This window comes from Eleutherodactylus coqui, chromosome 12 (genome assembly GCF_035609145.1).
Source record: "Eleutherodactylus coqui strain aEleCoq1 chromosome 12, aEleCoq1.hap1, whole genome shotgun sequence".
NCBI lineage: Eukaryota > Metazoa > Chordata > Amphibia > Anura > Eleutherodactylidae > Eleutherodactylus > Eleutherodactylus coqui.
In genome coordinates this window covers 131,602,205-131,628,252 of record NC_089848.1, presented here as the reverse complement: position 1 = coordinate 131,628,252, position 26,048 = coordinate 131,602,205, and the positions used below count along the sequence as shown (strand labels likewise).

The 26,048-nt window shown below is 42.1% G+C and overlaps 1 protein-coding gene across 1 annotated transcript in view; it reads right to left on the bottom strand.

Moving 5' to 3' along the window:
- Positions 1-486: 486 nt before the first annotated feature.
- GAD2 (glutamate decarboxylase 2) overlaps positions 487-26,048 on the bottom strand; it is a 107,983-nt gene continuing 82,421 nt past the window's right edge. The window contains exons 10-16 of the mRNA XM_066585682.1: positions 22,356-22,472; positions 19,444-19,508; positions 9,807-9,885; positions 6,870-7,019; positions 5,102-5,209; positions 2,616-2,705; positions 487-851 (exon numbers count right to left, since the gene is read on the bottom strand). Coding sequence (XP_066441779.1) covers positions 678-851; positions 2,616-2,705; positions 5,102-5,209; positions 6,870-7,019; positions 9,807-9,885; positions 19,444-19,508; positions 22,356-22,472 — 783 coding nt within the window. The 3' untranslated portion in view covers positions 487-677. The remainder of the gene's footprint in view (positions 852-2,615; positions 2,706-5,101; positions 5,210-6,869; positions 7,020-9,806; positions 9,886-19,443; positions 19,509-22,355; positions 22,473-26,048) is intronic.

The window sequence follows — 26,048 nt, the reverse complement described above, 5'->3', positions numbered from 1 at the left end:
AACATTCAGGTTCTTCCCCTATAATGCGAATTATATTTATAAATGATATTTCTGATTTGGTTTTTCTCTTTTAGCATGCAGACTACCTCGGCACTCGGCTGACCACCAACATATGGATTTTGTGGGTCAAGCATGTAAGTCTTTAGTTAATGGACGATCCCATGCATAAGATTTCGGTCGCAGACGATTTGCCTAGTTTTGTAACCCGTACAAAATAAAAGCTTTATTTTAGAAAATAGGATCTTAGTAATATATATCTATATAGTCTTCTGGAAAATTATACGTCTTTAAGTATATCAAATGTAAATTAGAAATTCCATCTTGATACTATGAAAGGCAACGCCTATACTATACCGGATATTGCCTCTAATTGCCTACGACGCATAGTATAACATTGACTACTTTTGTTGCAGTTGGCACATTCACAGAACGAAGCAATCATTTGCTTGGTACATGAAAAGGTACACATGATACCATTTCCCTAGACATCTGGATTGCAAGTAATAGACCTATCTAAAAGCGAGACCGGAAATGGAGTAAATGTTTGTTAAAATACAACTATACTAAAGTCTTACGGCACAATATTGAATTACTCTGATAACGCACCACAAATACATTCACACAGCTCTGACAACTCCATAGTGTACCTAAGAGTTTTCAACAACCTAAGGATCACTTTATAAATCTTGTCCAAGGCGCTCAATTTCCTCGATCAGAAAATCGATGTCTTGATGACTTGCGGCGGGGTTAGAGATCACCATGCGGAAGAAGTTTACTTTGTCTCCATGAGGTTGGTAACTGACCATGGTGCTTCCATATTCCATCATCCGAGCTTTGATTACTGGTGCTACCTAAAGGTGCATAGAAGAAAAGGGAGAATTTCTTAAATGGTGTTCCTATATGGAGAAGACCAACTTTTGGATTGCAGTTCCTTGGGTCCACTAGAGGAAAGGCTTCTTAAACTGAGTTTCGGAACAAAATTCTGTACTAGGACTGGTGGGGCTGGGGGGAATATTACCTGCAGCTGTTCTTCTCTGTAGTCTCTCTGATTTGTCAGTTCTGGGTCGTGTTTTCAGGCATCTAAGATGGCTGACGGAATCTTCTGACTCCGTACTTCCCAGATTGCATTCATGATGTTGGACTACCAATCACTATACCTGCTCTCCTATTGGTTAGGGGATGACTTGCCAATCAGTGGCAGTCAAATTGCTGGGACCCCCACTAATCGTAAACTTTACAGCAGTCGCCTTGCATGCATGCCACTGCTCCATTGACTTCAGCTGTTGGAGATAGCCAAGTTCAAGCACCCAGCAATCACTGGTGGTACAACTGTAGTGAATGGGACTACCAGAGATTGCTGAGTGTTTAAACATGTCTCGTTCCAGCAGTTCCCATTGAAGTGAATGGCATGGTGGCACGCATGTGTGGCCACTGCTGTCAAATTTCAAGGATGCTTAGGGGCTAATTTCTCTAGATCAGTGGGGAGGGACAGGGGCAAACCCCCACCGTTCGACAAGTTTCCCGCTATCCTGTGAATAGGGAATAACTTGACAAGTTGGGAATACCCTTTTAAGGAGCCGATCCTCCATCTATACAGAACATGAGAACATGTGCACCATAGACTTTGTCATCCTTATGCATACCGATGTAGCAAAGTTTAACTTTCTAGTTAATGTGTTAAGAAAAAGTTAATATTTTTTTTGTCTTTTCAATAGCATTTAATGTTTTTTTTGCTGTGATAATTCATTGCAGCAACTTATCCCAGTTAACCTAAAGCTTCCCACATCTATACTGACCATATCATGATTAAACTCAAAAAGGGCATGTGAAAATCAACGCATAACAAATGGACACAAGTTTCAGATAACTCGATTTAGAATCAGCTTCAAACTTTGTTTGACTTTGCTGGATCTATCAGAGACTGTTCCTACTGCAACAGCTGAACACAAAACGGTAGAGCTGGACTTCACCTATAGCAATTACATAGCTGGGATGTTAATGGTATCTCCCAGTACACAGCTGACCCCAGGACGTATAGTAGGCCCGAATTACATAACCATCAGTTGAATGAGCAATAATGAGAAGCACGTATCAACACCCAGTACATAGAAACTCACCAATAACCAACAGGAACAGATTGGTGGTGGCACACAATAATAATGGTTGTGGTTATCATATAATGAACAGATAATGATAAACTATCTATAACTGACCCTAAGTCTTCCCTTAATCTATCACTGATGCTGACCCTAACACCAGACACTGCTGTCCATGAGTATTCCTAAAGATATTGATGCACTGAGCAATTTCCCTTCATCCCATAGAAGTAAATGGAGCGGTGGTCATGCACTGCCAATCCATTCACATAGGGCCCTTCCCTGGATTGCTGGGGGTCCGCAGTGATAAAACATTTATGCCCTATACTATAGAAAGGAAATACATGTCTTTGGCAGTAAGACCCCTTTAAGACTCTTCTAAACAAATGGAGGGGAACTACCCCCACCCCCGGTAAGTGCTGGCTTCTCTTGCCCCAACATTGGTGTTGATGTGTGTGGTGACATAACCCAGGAACAAGAGGGGGTGACATACATCCCCCAGAGTAATATCTACATTACCTTCACAAGTCTTGCCATTCTTTCCTCATTGTCTTCCATGTGCCTTAAACTTGGTGGTATATACCAGAAGCAAACATTGGTATGTTGAGGCTGAGTAAAAAAAAAAGGCAGTATTAACGCTTTCCAATCCACTGTCTGACGTCTAAAGACATTCTGATTGAAGGTTGTACAGCTCCGATGTCGGAAGACCTCCGGCCGGGTAATGTGACTGTCTATTACAGGCCGCTCTGTTGTCGGGGGCCTCTTCAGCATGTCCCATATTGCAGTACTGGCTCTAGCCAGAAGATGGCGCCATTGTATAATGGCAGAAAGAGAAAACCCCCTAGGAAACCCTGAATCCAAAATTGGATTGCAAAGGGTTAAACCTTGAGAAACAGCAAACGATATAAACATAGTGGGATCAGTGAGATACTAAGAGGCAAGTGTGGTGTTATAAGTTGTTTCAGCAATACTAATGACCAGCCTATGACCGTCACAGTCAGAACATATATGGATCATACATGTGACAAATGGCCGCACTCTCCAACTGACAGTATGATGGAGGCTGTGTGCCAGTCGCGGTCCCTGGGGGGACTGTGTGAGTACTGGATGTAATAGAGTATTAAAAATGGACAACCCCACAGATGTAATTATGTAGTTGTTTTGGTTCCCAAGGAGTCTTTGCAGCAAGGCTTGGGCTGCGATGTCCTTCAGGAGGCCTGCGGGCTGCGGGCTGCGCTCCCAGTCTGTGGTGCTGTCCATTTTTAGTAGTAGACTGTGGGATGAAACAACCGATTTTCCAGGGCCTGTTTTAGGTCTTCCAAGGTGGCTGCTACAATCTTATGACCACCCAATGCAAACAGGAAGGAATTCCGGTCCCAAGTACCAAAAAATGCTTGTGGGGAAGATTCTGCGCAGCCAATGGAGGCATGATCTTGCTGATGTGGTTGGCAAAACAGTGCGGATGGGCAGAGACACAGCTAAAAGAGGTTTTTGTTATGTGGGAACCACCCTAAAATGTCCACAAATGCTCTCTTGTATATGAGAACGGTGAAAATAAAGCTGCATGAATGTGTTATTACTCCACCCTTAGGGCGAGCACCCACTGGCGTTTGCGTTTCCCGCGGGAAAAAAACGCAGCGTTTTCGCCGCGTGTCCCGCGTTTTTTCCGCGCGGTTTCCGCGGCGTTTTTCGCGGCGTTTTCGCGGCTTTGCCATTAATTTCCATGGAGAAAAATAAGGACACATATGCAACTGACAGTTCCTATGTTAAAAACGCAAACGCAACGCAAAAAAAACGCCAGTGGACAGGAACACATGTTATCTCTATGCCTGTGCAGGAAAAACGCAAAACGCAAAACGCAAAACGCAGGTAAAAAAACGCCAGTGGGTGCTCGCCCTTAAGATATGAAAAAAGAGCTTAAATTGAATGCATCATCAAAAAAATACCTTTTGTATAAATCAAGTTTTTATGCTAAAGATATATAATGATGTTTTTTTAATGTTTGATGCCACAATCTGTATTTGAAAAAAATCTTAAAATCCTGAAGTTTTCAAACTGGCCATTAATAATAGTCTGACACTTCCTGTTCTGTAGAGAAAACTTCTCAGCTGTCATCTCATTATCATCACAGGCATGATTACACCGAGAGGTGATACCCATATAGAGATAACACAGGACCCACCATTCACAATAGGTGATGTCACAGCTCACCTCCTCCACCACCCTGCACACTGACCACTAAGCCTAATAATAGTCTGAAACTTCCTGTTCTGTAGAGAAAACTTCTCAGCAATCACCTCCTTCTGATCACAAGCTGAATTACACTGAGAGGTGATACCCATATAGAGATAACACAGGACCCACCATTCACAATAGGTGATGTCACAGCTCACCTCCTCCACCACCCTGCACACTGACCACTAAGCCTAATAATAGTCTGACACTTCCTGTTCTGTAGAGAAAACTTCTCAGCTGTCATCTCATCTTTAACACATGCAGGATTACAATGAAAGTTGATGCCAAAATATACATAACTCAGAATCCACCATTTCTAATAGCTGATGTCACAGCACACCTCCTCTCCCTTTCTGCATACTGACTTAACCTAATAATAGTCCAACCCTTTCTGTTCCGTAGAGAAAACTTTTCAGCAGTCATCTCATTTTTACCACTTGCAGGATTACAATGAAAGGTGACATCTTTAGGCAATATCACAGCTTACCTCCCGCCTGCTCCCTGCACAGATCATAAAGTATGCCCACAATACTCTCCCATAGAAGTCAATGGGTCTTCTCCTGTCTCCTATGGCCTGTAAGTTCTGCTGTAAAGCATATCTCTAAATGCTGTTAATTGCAAACTGGAAAAGGACTTACTATCTAATTTTTATCAGTAAATATAGGTGATGCCTTTCCTTTAATGTGTATCGCTGTGCTGAACCATAACTGATTGGCTTATTCTATTCCTAATAGCAATAATAACATGATGCACAGTCCTTTGGGACTTACCTTTCCTTCGATCACCATTTCATAGCCTTCCCGATTCTTTATTGTATTGTAGAGATATTCTGCCAGATCTAAACATTTATCAATCTGAACCTCAAATCCTGTTGTTCCCTAGAAGTGAAATGACATGGAAACATCATGAGAGCTTTCAAAACAAGAAGGACAAGGCTAGAAAGAAACAAAAAAGCACATAAAAAAATAAATAAAATGAAAATTATTTTTCATAGATTTTCTCTGAGTTTTTATCTTCTATACGGCGACTTCCTAACACCCTCAAGAATTGTAAAACTGACCTTCTGGTCCCCAGAATTACTTTCCTTCACGCTCACAATACTAAACGTACTTTATTATACAGTAAAGTAACTGGAGTCACCCGTCACTTCTTCTCTGCATCAGTGTCTGATGATGTCATCTAGCGTCACATTACATCACGGTATCACATCCTGCAATTAAATTAAACTGATCCTCCAGTTTCGGGACAAAATTCTGTCCTGGGACTGGATGGGGTTATATTACCTTCAGTTCCTCTCTGCCATCCCTCCAATTTACAGGTTCCAGGTCTAGTTTTCAGTTATCCAAGATGGACTACCCAATTCCCTCAGTGCATTGATCATTTTATTACCACCAATGTACTATACCTGCTCTGATTGGCTAGAGTTTCTCATTTAATCAGCACTGGCCAATCAGAAAGGAGTCATCTTAGATAGCTGAAAGCCGGACCTGGAGCCCATTAGATTCAACAGCCAGCAGGGAAGATCAACTGCAGGTAATAAACTCTCCTGCCCCCCTTGTCAAGTTAAAACGACCATCCAGTTTTAAAACAAAATTCTGTCCAGGGAGCAAAGCGAGAGGTTATATCACCAACAGTTGTTCTTCTCTGCCATCCCTCCAGCTCGCTAGTTCTAGGTCCTGTTTTTGGCTGTTGCAATTTTCTAACACTGTGCACTACTCTCTGATTGGTTAGCACTCACCACTTGAACAGCTCTGGCCAATCAGAGAGCAGGTATAGTTCATTGGTAGTCTAACACTACCGATACGCTATGGGGATTACATAGTCTGAAGATTGTGCTGGCCATCTCGGATGGTCAAAAACAGGACCTGGAACTGGTGAATCGGAAGCCCGGCAGAGAAGACCAACTGTTGTAGTGTCACAATTTCCCCCTGAAGCTGAAGGGTCACTTTAAGGCTTCATTCACATTGTGTCTACCGCTTCTATTCTGGGATCCCGTCCTGGCTCACTTATGCAATCTGTAAAATGAGATCATGGTGGGATTCCTGAATATGAGGAGTAAACACAATGTGAATGAAGCCCTACATGAGGATATGACGGGTCTTTTTTAAAGGGAACCTGTCATTGCCCTTGAGCCATATAAATTATGTTATCAGGCTCAAAGGTGAGGGAACGAGGAGTTTGCAGAGCTGTGTTTGATACACACTGGGCGCCCCGTTCCAGCGTTGTGTCCCCGTGAAGTTGGCATGCACACACACCGTGACTCTTCAGCTCTCTATGGGGGGTGCATGTATGGAGCAGGCTGAGGAGAGTCATGCTGTGTGCAGGCGGCAACTCTGCGCAGGCACAGTGCTGAAGCGGGGCGCCCGGTGAGTATCAAACAGCGCTCCCCGGACTCCCTGTTGTGTGTTGAAGCCCTGACATCTGATGATTGCGGACAGTATCACTGACATATGTAATTAACTGTACAAATGTTATGTTAGTCATACAAAGCTTCCAAGTAAAACAACGTTGATGTTGAGATGTTTGCTCAATCTTTACCTTCGCTCTCCACATCAACCAGAGCTTAAAGATGTCTACATGACGTCCACATTGCAGGGCCTTGTCTCCGGTGTCGTAGGACAAGTCATAGTGCTTGTCTTGCTGGAAGAGGTAGGACGCGTGCATCTGATTGCAGTTTTGCATTAATCCCTGTAGAGGGCAGAAAGAATGATGATCGTTCAACCAACAAAGGACAATCACAAGTATTTCCGAGAAGTTACAGAACAGACAGTAACTATATAAACTGCAGGCTTCCCCAAGGAAGAGCCGGCCTTTACTTTTACATTAGCGCTATTAACGTTGGCCTCTAAGTCTTCAAAGCATTTCATCCACTATATATATAATACTAATTCATATTTTGGTGCTTTCCTTCTTCACTTTTCTTGAAGACACAAAGTAAGTAACATCTATTATAGGTATATTACTAAACGCTTCTGTTTATAACTAGTGATGAGCGATAATTGAAATAACCGGGTCAAGAGTGATCAGTCCAATTTTCCAAAAATGATCGGATCCTGTTTCCCATCAAAGGGTTTAAAAATCAGGTTCACTCATTCGACCTCCAGAAGGCCCCTAATACAGCCAAATTGCATGGGAAATGGGAATACAAATGATGGTGCCTCTTCAATGAATGTGGCTCAGCAGTTAGCACAGTGGCCTTGCAGCACTGGGGCCCTAGGTTCAAATCTCATCAAAAAAATCCCTACAGATGTTGCCATTGGTTAGATCTGAACCTAGAAGGTGACAGTGCTACTAGCTGAGCCACCACGGTTGTTTTTTATTTTCCGGAGGAGGAGAAGAAGAAGAAATACAAAGAGAGCATACAAATTCAATAAAGATGCTGCCATTGGATGGATTTGAACCTAGAACTCCAGCTTTGCAAGGCAACAGTGCTAACAACGGAGGAGGAGAAGAAAAAGAACAATGAACACAAAGAAAATATGCAGATGTTGTCTATAGTCAGGCGTGAACCTAGAACCCCAGTGCTAAAAATCAAAAGGAGGAGGATGAAGGACGAAGAGGAGAAGGAGAGGATGAAAAGGAGAAGGAGAACATTTTCTTGTTCTCCTTTTCCTTTGGAGGAGGAAGAGCGAGTAGAAGGAAGAAGGAGTAAAGATGAAGTACAAGCACAGTGGTGCAGGCCTTAGTACTGTTGCTTGCATTCCTAGGTTCAAATCTGACCATAGACCACATCTGCATGGACTTGGTATGTTCTCTTTCTCCTTCTCCAAAGAAGGAAGAAAAAGCATGGTGGCTCAGTTGTTAGTACAGTTTCTTTGCAGCACTGGAGTTCTGGGTTCAAATCTGACCAAGGACAACATCTGCATGGAGTTTTGTAGTAGCAGAAAGAATCCCATCGGAAACCAATAACACCAGCGTCAATAGAATCTAATTCTGGTGGTCCGAGTCATATTATCATTACCCCAGTATGCTAGTCATTCCTCGGAGCTCCTAAGCCATCATCATACATTCCTGGGGAAAGTCTCTAAACTGATTATGGAATTCAATGGGAACATTAAAGGGATTCTCAGAGACTTCAACTTTGGTGGCCAATCCATAATGCTTGCTTGGTGGAGGTTTAACCTCTGGGATTAACCTTTCATCGTCTATACAATTGTAAGGGACTGCAGTCAGCAGGTTTGGGGCTTTCTCAGTTTTCCAGGTCAATGTCAGCCTGATGAGCAAGGGGCGCAGGAGTTGCAATTGCTGAAAAAGCAGGACTATTAACTGTAAAACAGGAAAGGGTAACTTGTAACTGAGTAATCCAGGGTATCTCAGTCTGTCAACAAAGTTTGAGTCCGCATGAACGGTTGTTAATCAGAGTCCTAGACCGGTTGACCAGCAATAAACAATAATTGTTTTACTAAGCAGTCTTTAGGTTCACTAGTGCAGGATACCTGTAACAACTCTATGCTTGGATGACCAGAGATGACTCTCTTCCAGACCTGCTAGCACGGGTGCAGCGTTGTTGGACAGGAGGGAATGGAGAAACCACTTGGCACTGACTTTACTATTCAGCACTTCTTTCTCTGCTCAATAGAGGAAAAATGCCCGCAGAACAATTGTTACAGTCCGGAGAGACTCCATTCTTCCTTTGTCCACAACTTAGCTGCTCTCTGTGCACTCTGCAGCTTCTCAATGGATGTCTCTCTTTCACAGGACTGTATCTGCGACACTGCAGTACACCAGGAGAGACTCCTGCTTCAACCTCTGTCCTGCACCATGTACCTCTCTCAATATCTTCCTGCTCAGCTATGTTCCTCCATTCCCACCTCCTCCTAAAGAGACGCTCATTACAAAGAAAGCCACATCATACTATCATTAAACAGCACAGTGCCTCTTCCATATATATTACTGGGTAATGTTCCCCCCTCCCCATAATGTGCTCTGATTTTCTTTTTGATCTATGGGCCTCCTGAATGTGATGTGAAAGGGGCCTGAGTTGACATAAAGAGTACCTCTGGTTAAGATCGTGTGGCGGTTTCCTACAGAAGTTAAGAAATGATGGCGGGACACGCAGTCTGAAGAGTCAGTAGCCCGGCCGCTTAGGACGCCGCTCTACAGACCGCATCTCCTGACGTCACTTTCAAGCGTCTATCAGCAGACTCAGTCATAAAAAACAAGCACTTTAGATCAGCAGATTTATTACAGGTTAGATTAGTTGTCATTTTGCCCCTTTCCCACTTGCCTTTTTTAAAGCTGTGTTTTTTTAACACGAATGTCAATGGGACTTTCTAATGTTAAAAACGCATCGCAGTTTGTGATTTGTGATTTTTGTGCGATGTTTGTTTAACATTGGAAAGTCCCATTGACATTCTCATTAAAAAACCGCAAGAGGGCAGGAGGCCTTTAATACAAATGAAGGACTTGAACTAAAAGTCTGTAAATCACATGATAAAGTATTCTGCTCAAGCCCTAGAAGTTAGGAAGTCTTACCTCTTCTCTAACCAAAAGCGCTGAGCACTGGAGGGGAACACCCATCATCTTGTGCGGGTTCCAGGTGACAGAATTGGCTCTATAAATGAAATCATGACAAATATTTTAGGTTACCATTAATATATCTTTATTTCTATAGCGCTGACATAATCTATGGTGCTACACATATCAGAGGGAACAGATAAAATAGGACATGACATACAGTGTTGGGGCTCATTCACGGGGACCCACTGAGGGAAATTGGTGCATTTTTGTGAGGGCCAATGTTGCACTTAAAAAAAAAAATACAGCATGTCTTATGTTGGTCCATATTAAAGTCTATGGGTGCATAGAAAAAACAAAACACAGCAAACGGCGAATTTAGATGCGAGCTTACTGCATGGATACACTCCCTGCCGGGTGCATGGTCAGGTGTAGGAATACCATCAGTAGCCATAGTAGCAGAAACCCCATCAATTCCTTTCATGGCGCTATGCTCAGCACTAGGAACCAATCCGATATCTCCCTGCAGTAATCCAGCTTACCTCCCTCACTTCTGCAGCTGCATCCCCCTCCTCCCTGTCTATTCATCAGCATGAGATTTGTGCAGTCAGTACTAGACTTTACAAACATCACTCAGCAATGCATGGATTATCCTCCATAAGAGCTCATGCACGGGACCGTATTACAGCCCATAGGGGTTCTGTAGTGCGTGAGCCCAATGCTGTTCCTATGTATAACTCAAATATCATATGGGGGCGTCCAGAGAATTAGTACAATCGAAAAAGACATTAGAGTGTGTCATACTCCACCATATTGTATGTACAGAGGTGTACAGCCTATAGGCACTGCATGGAGGTTGTAGGACTATACTATTGCACAGCCATAGCTAGACTTTCTGTTATCTCAGGTATAGTATTATTTTGCCGCTCCTCATTACTGTATCATTGGAATTCATGAGCTCTATTCATTGCATGTTATACGCGGCTTATTTACGCTTGTGGGAATGAGTCCTTGGAGCACTTTTGAGGACTTCAATGTGGAGTAGTCCATAGAATTCATGTGACACAATCAGAGAGCTGGTAGGCTTCCCTCGGACTCCTTAACCCCTTCTTACTATGTGAACGCTCACATTTTCCCAAAGGTAAGAAATAAACTACATGCACTAAAATGTTATAATCACGATTCTCACATTTTTGCATGCAATGTATAAGTGTGTTGCCATGCTCAAGAATGGAAAACAATTGCGATTTTTTGCTCGCGGAGGACAAAAAACACCCCGCCGGTATGCTGTATTTTGAGCCAGATTCCGCGTGGACGGCTTCCATTGAAATAAATGGAAGCCGTCTATACGACGGTTCTTCTGCAATCATCACTGTGGAAAGGCTGTGCGATCTGCATCATCGCCTAGTGACGGCGTGGTCACATCTGTGCTCTGCATGTGCGCCGGAGCACATTTAGAGAGGTAAGCAGGGGTCACAGGCCGGGCATCGGGTCGGATTCTGCTGCGGGATCTCCCACGTGCGGAATTCGACCCAGTCATATGCATGCGGCATTCTAGAATACAAAGTTCCAACTTTAAAAAACGGAGTAACATGATAAAAATTGCTTACGTGTTTTGAAAGACTATATCATCCTTAGTGCTCTTTCACACGTTCATGCGATTTTTGGTCGCAGCGCCTAAGAGGCAGCCGTGACCAGGTCAAGGCTGCATCTCCTGTTTGTGCATCTATTTAGACGGCCGGCTGGCCGTTTTTAACGCACCGCAAAAGCGTCCATCTAAACTAAGGCATTGGAAACCAATACCTCAGATGGGTAGTATATATCGGCCGGCTGTGAAAACAGGGCCGGTATACGATCATGTGAATGACGCCTCAATGTTACACTAGTTAACACATAAATAGCCAATCAAACCAACCTCCGCAAGTGAGGAAATGACATCATGCACTAAATGAAACTATTACAATAGTACAAAGCAGTGATACGTAAACATAACGACACGCAGCGATACAACTGGATACTGTTAGATTGGTGAGATAACAGGAGATTGGGTCTAAAATTCATTGTCTGTAAATGAAGAATCCAGCGCTTCCCCTTTAAGAGGTTTGTGATCTCCCCCTCTCTTACAGGTTCTTACCCTCTCAATATCCATGATTTTAAAAAATCTAGAAGAACGATCATTATTTTTTTATAACATGTTGAGAGACGCCAGATCATGTTCCAAAGCCCGCAGTCCCAACCCCACAGAGGTGCAGCCGATATAACTGTAGGTTACATTGAATAGACATACTAAGATAGACCACAAACCGCTATTACAATGTAATCTCTAATCGTTTCATACTCGAATCATCAGATCTCGGCACATCGACAAGTTCACCAAGGATGGACCCCGCATCTAAAGACCCTGCATGGTGTAACCGGGAGAGATTTCATCGCCTTCTTATACACAATATTACCGCCCGCTGTATCCCGCAGATTGTGACGTCTCGCAACATGTTATCAAAAATCATCCTCGTTCCACTAGATTTGAGATCGCGGCTATAGAGACGCTCCAACCTAATATGTTATATATTGTTTTCTGTATAGGTGATTCCCCGCTTTTGAGACAGCCGGCATTTTGTGTCGCACATCAGATCATTCTTATTCGCAGGACCATCTGTAGACACAAGTGCGGCACTTCTTCTTTTCTTAATCATGCTCCATTTAAGCTTTAATGGTCCAATTATCAGGCAGCACACTTATCTGGGAAGCCAACACCCAGCCAAAAAGTGCTTTATTTTCTGTGAAATTGCAGTAATTACAGTGGGTAATACCCTGGAATTATATTCATTTCAACACAAATATAGCAGTCAGCCTGCGCCATATTCTAAAGGCGGCATCCTAACATCCCAACGCGGCCCCTCTGCATAAGAAAGGAGCTGTCACCCCAATTTGCCGGGCTCGGGGATTGACTAAAGCTTCTTTCACCGCACTGATGTGTGTCAGAAATCAGAGCCCCCAACAGCGGCACTTCTGAAGCTTTAATCTCTGGGTGGTGGAGCAATTAGCATCCACAACTGGGTCAGATTAACAATAATCATGTAGAATTTGTGTTGTCAATGGAAATCGCAGAGTATTTCCTCATGAAGGTTTCTACAATGTTTCTTTTATACATTTTTTGTTATTTTTAAGGTTACAGAAAAGATAGATAGATAGATAGATAGATAGATAGATAGATAGATAGATAGATAGATAGATAGATAGATAGGAGATAGATAGATAGATAGATAGATAGATAGATAGATAGATAGATAGATAGATAGATAGATAGATAGGAGATAGGAGATAGGAGATAGGAGATAGATAGATAGGAGATAGATAGATAGATAGAGAGATAGGAGATAGATAGATAGATAGATAGGAGATAGATAGATAGATAGATAGATAGATAGATAGATAGATAGATAGATAGATAGATAGATAGGAGATAGGAGATAGGAGATAGATAGGAGATAGATAGATAGATAGAGAGATATGAGATAGATAGATAGATAGATAGATAGATAGATAGATAGATAGATAGATATGAGATAGATAGATAGGAGATAGGAGATAGATAGATAGATAGATAGATGATAGATAGATAGGAGATAGATAGATAGATAGATAGATAGATAGATAGATAGATAGATAGATAGATAGATAGATAGGAGATAGATAGATAGATAGATAGATAGATAGATAGATAGATAGATAGATAGATAGATAGATAGATAGATAGATAGGAGATAGGAGATAGGAGATAGATAGATAGGAGATAGATAGATAGATAGAGAGATAGGAGATAGATAGATAGATAGATAGGAGATAGATAGATAGATAGATAGATAGATAGATAGATAGGAGATAGGAGATAGGAGATAGATAGGAGATAGATAGATAGATAGAGAGATATGAGATAGATAGATAGATAGATAGATAGATATGAGATAGATAGATAGGAGATAGGAGATAGATAGATAGGAGATAGATAGGAGAGAGATAGATAGATATGAGATAGATAGATAGGAGATAGGAGATAGATAGATAGGAGATAGATAGATAGATAGATAGATAGATAGATAGGAGATAGGTAGATAGGAGATAGATAGATAGGAGATAGATAGATAGATAGATAGATAGGAGATAGATAGATAGATATGAGGATAGATAGATAGGAGATAGATAGATAGATAGATAGATAGATAGATAGATAGATAGATAGATAGATAGGAGATAGGAGATAGGAGATAGATAGATAGGAGATAGATAGATATGAGATAGATAGATAGGAGATAGATAGATAGGAGATAGATAGATAGATAGATAGATAGTTAGATAGATAGATAGATAGATAGATAGATAGATAAGAGATAGATAGATAGATAGATAGATAGATAGATAGATAGGAGATAGATAGATAGATAGATAGATAAGAGATAGATAGATAGATAGATAGATAGATAGATAGATAGATAGATAGATAGGAGATAGATAGATAGATAGATAGATAGATAGATAGATAGATAGATAGATAGATGGGAGATAGATAGATAGGAGATAGATAGGAGATAGATAGATAGATAGATAGATAGGAGATAGATAGATAGATAGAAATGAGATGGATAGATAGATAGATAGATAGATAGATAGATAGATAGGAGATAGATAGATAGATAGATGGGAGATAGATAGATAGATAGATAGATAGATAGGAGATAATAATAATAATAATCATCTTTATTTGTATGGCGCCAACTTATTCCGCAGCGCTTTCAGGCATGGATAAATGCAAAACAATACAACAATTACAATATGAGATACATTGGGTTAGACACAAATGGGTTGGGGGGGTACAGGAGGTGCAGGGGGTGGGGAACACAGGCAATAGGAAATATTATGTACAGATCATTTATATGAAGGCAAACAGGGTGGAGCACCATAGGGAGGGGCGAGGGACTAGGTCAGGAGATTTGGTATGCTTCCCTGAAGAGGTGCGTTTTTAAGGCACGTCTGAAATTTCGTGCATCGGGAATTGTCGGGATGCCTTGGGGTAGAGCGTTCCAGAGGATGGGTGCTGCTCTGGTGAAGTCCTGTAGGCGAGCATGAGAGGTTCGTATTACAGGGGTGTTTAGTCTGAGTGTGTTAGCCGATCGGAGTGAGCGGGCTGGGTGGTGTACTGACAGGAGGGAGGCGATGTATGGTGGCGCAGCGCCATGCAGAGCTTTGTGAGTGAGGTAGAGGAGTTTACATTTAGTTCTGCAGTGGATGGGCAGCCAATGCAGCGACTGGCATAATGCAGAGGCGTCTGAATAACGACTGGATAGAAAAATGAGTCTAGCTGCTGCATTTAGTATGGATTGGAGCGGAGCGAGTCTAGTGCTGGGGAGGCCGATGAGTAGCGAGTTGCAGTAGTCAAGCCGGGAGTGGATGAGCGCAACCACGAGCGTCTTTAGCGTGTCCGTGGTTAGGAACGGACGTATTTTAGCAATATTTCTGAGGTGCATGTGGCATGTTTGGGCCAGAGATTGGATATGGGGGGCAAAGGAGAGGTCAGAGTCCAGTGTGACGCCAAGGCATCGGGCATGCCGTCGGGGGGTTATGATGGTGCCAGACACTGGAATGGAGATGTTGAGGGGAGGTCGGTTAGAAGGTGGAAAGACAAGGAGGTCAGTTTTAGAGAGGTTTAGTTTGAGAAAAAGGGAGGACATAGTGTTAGAGACAGCAGACAGACAGTCGGTGATATTTTGGAGGAATGGTCCAGAGATCTCACGAGAGGAGGTGTATAGTTGGGTGTCGTCAGCATAGAGATGGTATTGGAGGCCGAATCTGTGGATGGTTTGTCCAATTGGGGCAGTATAGATAGAGAAAAGAAGGGGACCAAGGACCGAGCCCTGGGGTACCCCGACAGCGAGAGGAAGTGGAGCAGAGATAGAACCAGCAAAGGAAACACTGAAAGAGCGGTCAGAGAGGTAGGAGGAGAACCAGGAGATAGATAGTTAGATAGATATGAGATAGATAGATAGATAAATATGAGATAGATAGATAGATATGAGATGGATAGATTGATAGATAGATATGAGATAGATAGATAGATAGATAGATAGATATGAAATAGATAGATTGATAGATAGATATGAGATAGATAGATTGATAGATAGATATGAGATAGATAGATAGATAGATAGATAGATAGATATGAGATAGATAGATAGATAGGAGATAGATAGATAGATAGATAGATATGAGATAGATAGATATGAGATAGATAGATATGAGATAGATAGATGGATAGATGGATAGATAGATAGATATGAGATAGATAGATAGGAGATAGATAGGAGATAGATAGATAGATATGAGATAGATAGATATGAGATAGATAGATAGATAGATAGATAGATGGATAGATAGAGATAGATAGATAGATAGATAGATAGATAGATAGATATGAGATAGATAGATATGAGATAGATAGATAGATAAATATGAGATAGATAGATAGATATGAGATGGATAGATTGATAGATAGATATGAGATAGATAGATAGATAGTTAGATAGATAGATAGATAGATATGAGATAGATAGATTGATAGATAGATAGGAGATAGATAGATAGATAAATAGATATGAGATAGATAGATATGAGATAGATAGATTGATAGATAGATATGAGATAGATAGATAGATAGATAGATAGATATGAGATAGATAGATAGATATGAGATAGATAGATATGAGATAGATAGATGGATAGATGGATAGATAGATAGATATGAGATAGATAGATATGAGATAGATAGATAGATAGATAGATAGATATGAGATAGATAGATATGAGATAGATAGATAGATAGATAGATAGATAGATATGAGATAGATAGATAGATAGATAGATAGATAGATAGATAGATAGAGAGAGAGATAGATAGATAGATATGAGATAGATAGATAGATAGATAGATATGAGATAGATAGATATGAGATAGATAGATAGATAGATAGATAGATAGGAGATAGATAGATAGATAGATAGATAGATATGAGATAGATAGATGGATAGATAGATATGAGATAGATAGATTGATAGATATGAGATAGATAGATGGATAGATAGATAGATAGATATGAGATAGATAGATAGATAGATAGATAGATAGATAGATAGCTAGATATGAGATAGATAGATAGGAGATAGATAGATAGATAGATAGATAGATGGATAGATAGATATGAGATAGATAGATAGATAGATAGATAGATAGATAGATAGATAGATAGATAGATATGAGATAGATATGAGATAGATAGATATGAGATAGATATGAGATAGATAGATAGATAGGAGATAGATAGATAGATAGATAGATAGATAGATAGAGAGAGAGAGAGATAGATAGATAGATAGATATGAGATAGATAGATAGATAGATAGATATGAGATAGATAGATATGAGATAGATAGATAGATAGATAGATATGAGATAGATAGATAGATAGATAGATAGATAGAGAGAGAGATAGATAGATAGATATGAGATAGATAGATAGATAGATAGATATGAGATAGATAGATATGAGATAGATAGATAGATAGATAGGAGATAGATAGATAGATAGATATGAGATAGATAGATGGATAGATAGATATGAGATAGATAGATTGATAGATAGATATGAGATAGATAGATTGATAGATATGAGATAGATAGATATGAGATAGATAGATAGATAGATATGAGATAGATAGATAGATAGAAAGATATGAGATAGATAGATAGATAGATAGATAGATAGATAGATAGATATGAGATAGATATGAGATAGATAGATATGAGATAGATAGATAGATAGATAGGAGATAGATGGATAAATAGATAGATGGATAGATAGATATGAGATAGATAGATAGATAGATAGATAGATAGATAGATAGATATGAGATAGATAGATGGATAGATAGATATGAGATAGATAGATTGATGGATAGATAGATATGAGATAGATAGATAGATAGATATGAGATAGATAGATGGATAGATAGATAGATATGAGATAGATAGATAGATAGATAGGAGATAGATAGATAGATATGAGTTAGATAGATAGATAGATAGATATGAGATAGATAGATGGATAGATAGATATGAGATAGATAGATTGATGGATAGATAGATATGAGATAGATAGATAGATAGATATGAGATAGATAGATGGATAGATAGATAGATATGAGATAGATAGATATAATAGATAGATATATAGATATCCTTATATACTCCGATTGACCCCTTTATTAGAGCCCTCAGCCCTCTCATGATTGGCTCTTCCCTGTACGGTAATTCTCCCTGTGACCCCGGAGCATAAAATCAGGTGACAAGTTTTCCATGGATCAGTTTCAGTGTGAATCCACATTAGATGGAAAAATCCAGCGATCTGAGTGACTTACAACGAGGCCTGATCAGTTGGATGTGGATTTAATAAAAGGAATCCTTGGGATGTGAAACCTTTTTGCACCTATATGCTGCTCAGACTCCGTTTGTTTGGAGGTCCGGTCATTGGGGCCAGACTAGCCGGAGTCTTCCTTCCAACCATAGGGATTTTTATCATGTAACAGTGTAGAGAGTATACAGAGACTGGTGTGATTGAGAAAGAACATCCAGTGAAAGGGGATCCTGCGGACAGAAACAATTCATCATCGAAAGGGGTCAGAAGAGGATGTCAGGAATCGTTCTGCCCAGTCAGCTGTATACAACACTGGAGCTCCAAGTAACGTGTCCAAATGCACAACTCGCCGTTTGTTATCACTGATGGGCTATAACAGCAGACGACCAGTTTCAGCGCCATTAAGAGAAACAGAAAGACGAGACCATCGGGCAAAAGAGCGCAAAACGTGTATCACTGAGCAGCGGAAAAAACATCTCCTGGTCAGATGGATGCAGATTTCTCTTGCTGATGGAAGGTCAGAATTTGGCGCAAGCAGTGTGAATCACTGACTCCTTCCTGCCAGCTGGTCAGCACATGTCAGACCTTCATCTAATCTGCAGCAACTACAAGAAGCTTCCTGTCCACCGGGGCCGGTATTCCTGCAGAACCATTTCATCACTCAGTGGGATTTACAGCACTAGGAACTGCTGCGGTTCTGAAGACCAGAGGAGTCCAACGCTACTAGCTGGGGGGGTCTGATAAAGGGGCGGTCAGGGTATACATTTTATTCATGCTCTGTTCTCCATGGGATAACCTTCTGCAGAGTTTAGTAAACTCTTCCGCTGCCCTTCGGTTATTCTTTCGCCTCTTAGCATAATAACCTTCTCTTGTCATTGATTTTCAGAATTTTTCTGCGCATTTTCTTAAAACTTCTCCTTTTACCATTCTTTAATATTCCAGTAAATCATTTCCTCTTCCAAAACCAGAGCGAGGAACTCGAAGGAGTCTGCGGAGTCAGAGCGGGGATGGCTAGAGGAAATGTCACCATGCAGCCTTTCCAAAAGCCCAGTGACATGAATGAGTTGGAAGTTGCCAAAGGAGATAAGAGCGTCCTTGCGGTACGACGGGAAGCGGTTCATACTGCACTTTTGTTGCTGCTGTCAGCTAATGTATGAAAACGTGGCCGACATGGACAAACAAATGGTTCATACCTGTCAACACCGTTCAGCTTCCACCTGTGTTTCCTGGACATCAGGAGTCCTCCGCCCCACGCTGCCTGTGAGACAGAAAGCAGATTTACAATTTTGTAAGCACTGAGGCCAAAGGCGTAACTCGCAGCTGCGCGGCCCCAAGGCAAGATCTGCAACAGGATTGGTTGCCGGGGTAGATTTCAGATTGGCTGCATTTATGTTTATGCCAGCGCTAACTTTACTTAGGGCGGCGTATGAAGCTCTGGTCTTAGTAAATATGCCCCAAAAACAAGGAGCAGTCAAGGATATTGGAAATTATTTATTATCCCACTTGTACCAGGCAGAATTTTGGTGCAAGTGCCATTTTTTGGAAAAATTGTGACCTGAAGTTTTACCAGTTTCCCAATAATGGGTGGAGTTTACCTGGAAAGGCATGGCCCATTTATCGTAATTCATGCCAGAATCTTACTTAAATTATAGTACAAATCTACGCCACGTCCCAGGCAGCCAGAGATGCACCTCATTTATTAAAGGGGTTTTCTGAGTTATTTCTTTTACATGGTTTTGGGCCCCGAGCCCAAAAGTATATCAAAGAAATATGCTCACCATGACACCAGATCGTTGACTCGGCGGTCCGCAGCCGCAGCATCCGGCAGGTGACATCACCAGACTAAAGGCCTGGTGATATCCCATAAACCTGTCCCATCGGCTTCTAGTGCAGAAGCCCTGAGGCAGGTTCACTGGACGTCACCGATGACATTCCCGACGGCCTATTGGCTGCAGCGGTCATGTGGGTAATCAACACCCGTCAATGCTGCAAACCCAGTAATCAGAGGACTGGTGACAAGAGGTGGCGGGGCAGTAGTGGGCACAGAGTATTGGTAGTTTTTATTTGCATACATACTTTGTTCCACCACGGCCACCACTGGGAAAACCCCTTTAAGAGTCGTAGGCATCTTATTTAATTATATGCATTTCACTCCAGAGTAGATTATCTCAGGGCAGGCAGAGGAGACGCCTATCTTCATACATTTCCCCATTGTATTTAGGGCAAGCATTTCAGCAAGGGCGACAGTATTCATATATGATCTCATTTTAATGTTCTGAAAGGTCTGACAGACATTTTGGTCTCGTGGAGGTTGAGCAGTCATTTAGAAAAAACTCACAGACTAATCTATTATACCAATCTGATAAAGCACAAACAGCACAAGCTCGCTGCTGTGCCTGCGTTAGAGCGCTTGCTCAGGCTCTGCCACTGTTATGGGCTGACACCTTACTATTATTCTATAGGTCTGACAAATAAGGGATGTTTTTCCATGACACCGGACATCAGAATTTTTGATCAGAGGAGGTCCAGATACTAAGGCCCCCACTGACCATTAAAACAAAGGGGTAGGAGCTTTGAGGCGAGCGCTGTGCCTCTTCAGCTAAGCTCAGCAAGCCTTGTACGGACTCAGACTATCTATTGAGCTTGTACAATACTCTGAAGAAAGGCAAATAGAGCCAATTGGTCACAGATCTCAGATGAGCACATTTGCAGCTTCGTTTTTAGGCGATCGGTGAGGAGTTCAGCATCTGGACCCCCACAGATCAAACGCTCTAAATATATCAAAGGTGTTTTGAAAGCTTAGTTACACTTTAACCCACGAATGGACATATATTTACGTCCTATGGATTGTACGGGTTCAGCTTCGGAGCCTGCACTTTCCGCAGCTGGTTGTAACTGATAGCTTGCCTTCTGCTGTTAAACCCTTACATGCCATGATCAATGTTGATCTCAGCATGTAAAGGGTTCACTGAGGTAGGGTGCTCCCTCTGTGATGTCATTGGCCCTCCACCATATAATTGCAAGGGCTGATTGTTTGCTATGGGATCCGGACACAAGACAGCAGTGTCTAGGTCTGAAAAGGCCTGTGATCGTCATGATTAGTGTTGATATAATGCATTGCAGTACAGGGGTACTACAATGTATTATCAGTGTAATCATAGCATCGCAGGTTGGAGTCCCCTACAGGGACAGAAAAATGTAAAAGCACAATATATTAAAATGAATTAAAGTACCCACATGTTTGGTATCATTGCATCCATAACGACCCGTACAATAAATTTAACACACTTTTTATTCTGAATGGCAAATGCTATAAAAAAAAGAGAAAAAAACGGAGCCCGAATGTTTTTTTTGTCTATTCTGCCTCCCAAAAAACGCAATAAAAGGGATGACAAAAGCCGTATCTACCCTAAAATGGCATCAATAACAGCTACAGGTCATCACCCAAAAACAGAGCTCGATGGAAAAATAAAAAAAGTTGTGGGACTTGCAGCAATGCAAAAAAAAAGTTTTTCAAAAATGAAAGGGGTTTTATTGTGCAAAAGTGGGAACACTTCAGAAAAGCAGGATATATATATATAAACAATAGCAAAATTGGTGTAATTTTTCTTCCTGCCCTCCAAAAAAAAGAATAAAAATTCTGCAATACATTATATGTTACCCCAAAAATGGTACCAATAAAAAAACTACAGCTCGCCAAAAAGAAGTCCTCAAACGGCGTATTGACAGAAAAACAAAAGGTTATAGCTTCTGACAAGTAGAGGTGAAAATCCCCCAAAATTCGTTGTGCACTTAGGTTCAAAAAAGGGGACGTCACTAAGGGGTTAAGTATAGTCAAGATCTCTGCTTCTTAATGCCCCGATGCAAAGTACCCAGCTACACTAGCAAATGACATCAGGAGGGGTTTTACACTGCGCTGCCTATCACTGCTGCCCCTCCTACATGGCTTGTATCCCCCCTAAAAACATGTCACAAACCCGGGGTCTACATCATAGAGTTCAACAAAAGCAGAGGGGAAATTTAAAATAAAGTAAAATGTATAAAGAACTGACAATTAATAACGCATCTTCACTGATTAGTGGGAATTAAAGGAAAACCGACTTACATCAACATGCAACCAGATTTTATACTTTCTGCAGACATCAGATATCGCAACAAGAGGGTCAAATGCTCCATAGACGGTGGTCCCTGCCGTGGCACTAACAAAAAATGGCACAAATCCCTGGAAGAGAGAGAACAGATACATAAATTATATGAGAGTACCGTAAACCGCCGGTTGCCAAGCCTTAGGCGTACTGCGAGCTGCGGTATTGTTAGCGACCATTTCCATATTTACTATATATTGAGGCAATAGTCGGAGTACTGATAGTACTGACAGCAAACAGTCCTGGTGTCCAGCATAAACAATGCTTAGTGCCATTAGCTGGGGATGCACTTAAAGGGGATGTCTGCTTACGTAAGATTAAAAGACAACAAACATTTAAAATGCACTATGGTAAAAAATAATAGTAACACTTAGCTTACTGATCCCCCATCGCTCCCAGTCTCATGCTTCCCAGGATCCCCCACTCATCTTTGTCCTTTCTGGTCCCTGTTGATATGCACATATGACTGTTGCAGGCAATTACTGGACAGAGTGGTGACTGATTGGCTGCAGTGGTCACATGTCCACAAGGATTGGAATGGCCAGGGATTGGCTGCAGCAGTCACATGTTGTCAGGTGGGTAGATGTGGATACACCTTGATACACACCGGTTTGACTTTGAGCTGTTTGTAGAGGCAGATGTTGGGGTACCTCAATTCTCAACCTTGACCCCTCCAAGCGGGATATGGTCTTTGCTGCAGGGCCGCCATGCCCTTATATACACAGATAGGCCTGGTAGCCCTGGCAATAAGGTCCAAGCTGATGCCGCACTGGGCCGAGGCACGGTACCTGAAGGTCTGAACAGGAGCGTAGCAGGGAAACAGCCTGAAGTCAGGGCGGGTGGCACAATGAGGTCCAAGCTGAAGGTCCAGGCAGGCAGCGGGCAATGACAAAGTCCAGAGTACAGAGCCGAGGTCAGGGAGCGCAGGAGTCAGAACCAGAACAAACACAACCAGGGGCTTTGTCACAACCAGCAGTAGGAGACCAATTGCTTATTCATCCAGTCTAGGGTGCGGATGCCTAATATAGGGGGTGCAGGACTAATAATGGGAGTGCACACTGGCCCTTTAAGAATTTAGTTGGCAGCGTTCGCGGGTCCTATGGACAGAGGTCAGCGAGCAGAGGAGAGGGAAGGAGCTGGAGGCAGATCCTGATATACTGAAGTGTGAGCACAATGGTGACCACCCGCTGCTGCCGAAGCAGAAGAGCCAAGATGAAAGCATGTCGTGGCATTACTGTGGCAACAAGGTCCAGAAAGTACAGCTTGGGGATCCCAGGAAATGGCAGAATCGGAGCACGGGGAATCGGTAAGATGAATATTATTTCTTTTATTATTTTAAAGGGGTTTTCTGGGACATAAAAAAAACTGCCAAAAGAGCTTAAAATAAAGAAAAACTGAATACTCCCCTATCCCAATGACTCCCCGTCCAGCGCTGCAGCCCTGCGACACTGAACCCAGAAGAAGCGGTGGGTAATCACGTGCCGTTCATTGTGCACGTAACCACTGAGCCACTCACAGGCTTCAGCGGCCATAGAAGAATTACCGCTGAAGCCTGTGAGTGGCTGGGTGGTCGTGTGCACCATGTATGGCACGTGACCGCCTGCCCTTCTTCTGGGTTCTGCGCCAGGCTGCACGCTGGACGTGGAGCTCATAGGTGAGTGTTCGACTCTTCCTTAATTTAAGCCCATTTTATTATTTTTTATGTCCCAGAAACCTCATTAAATTATCCTGAGCATTTTGTCTTAAATGTTAAATGGCAGGACATCCCCTTTAATGTTTCAGTGCCCAAGATGGTCTCCTTGTTTTTCCAGTCTGTAGTAGATGCACTTATGGGTTAATGTTGAGAGATGGATAGCTGAGTTTACTATATAAGGCCTCCGTCACACGAGCGCTGTGTTAGTGCATTAGAGGCGGGCAAAGAAAGCTCTTCCATAAGAACCAATCAGATGAAGGAATTGTAGACATGCAAAATCAAAGATCGGACATGCGACTGCAAAGCTCGCATCTACGGTCTGTGGTGCGTGAAAAGATAGGAGCTGACCTGTCTTTGGTGCGCGCTTTTCATAGATTTCTATAGGAGCTGGATACCGTGCACCACGCACCTCCGATAATGTGAACGGCAATTTCACAGCTAATTAAAATACTTGAAAATCACAAGTCTAGGCGATCTTTAGTGCAGTATAGCCACAATCTTTTCACGCACCTATACTGTGCTAAAACAGCGCTTGTCTGAACGAGGCCTAATAAGCAGTTGACATAGTTAGAGGTATTTTGCAAGATGGTGCAAGCAGACTCTGCCTATAACTCCAGATTGCTGCCCATTACAGTTTATGCATAATAGTAACGAATAGTTTGCTGACCTTATATGACTGAAAATGTACATTATATAGAAAACTAGCTGATATACCTGGCTTCACCCCTACTTAATTTGGTACAGGTGTTTACCTGTTGTTCGCATGGAAAATTTGCATGAAGTTGTGGTTACTTCAGAGGAACCGAGAGTTAAAATCTGTATACACATAGAGGAGCGTTAGATTCTCCTCAGGCTGCATGTACTGATGTCCTTCTGCAGAATGTGCAACCCCTGCCACTCTACTCACTTTTTACTCTTAAAGGTAACACCCCTTTTATTCAAATTTAACCCCAGACTGGAGGTTGCAGCCCTTTCTAAGCCTTAAAAGCTCCATCCCTGCAGTCCATGGATGCTTCTCTATGTACTTTACAGCATTTCAATATATGCACATAGCGGTGAGATACATTGTTGTGCCAAATTTCATGCTTGTACAACACCGGGAAGTTACATTAGGTATTATTGTATCTTGTCACCACCAGAAGTGTGGATGGTGACAAGATACTTGGTGCTTGACAGGGGGATGATACCCCCTGTTCCTGATAAGCTGTTCTTTCTTGGGCTCACAGCAGGTCCTGGCACTAAGCACTGCACTGCAGTCTCCTCATGTGAGTATACTGCGTCTGCTGCTAGCCCCGCTGTGACTCCCCCCAGCAGCACTGCCCTGACTGTGGGCTCCCCTTACTGGGGCTGCTGTCACTCTTCCCAGCAGCACTGTCCTCAGGGCCGGCCTTCCCTAGCAGTGCTGCACTGACTGTGGGTTCCCCTTACCGGGATCACTGTCATTCTCCCCGGCGGCAATGTCCCTGGAGACTGTAGTGTGACAGCTGCGCTGGCCGTGGAGGAAGACGATCGCCTCTGCTCTCCATCAGCACTGTAAGTCCCCCCACATTAAGAAGCAGCCTGTTCCTGGGCAAACAGTGTAGTGATTTTTGCCTTGCCAGGAGGGTTAGGGATGTTTTGGTGTTAGGCCTAGATTATTTGTTCTGTTACATGGATGCCTTTTCCGCTAATAATGAAAGCCTAACAGGTAAACTCATCCCTAACCGTCCAGCCAAGTCAGACATCACTACACACGCTGCTGCTAGGACCTTTGAGAAGTCACCAATGGGGAACTAGGGGTGTGACAGGGGCGTTCCTGCATCCAAGCCCTGTCAAACCCCCAATTTCCTGGTGGTGACAAGATACAATAATACAGTTACACTAAATAGAGGTGCACTTACTTTTGCACTTAGCATTGAATAACCAATTTGTGACCCCTTTGCTTTTCCTATGTAGGACCCGAAGAATGTTTCTGCCAAAT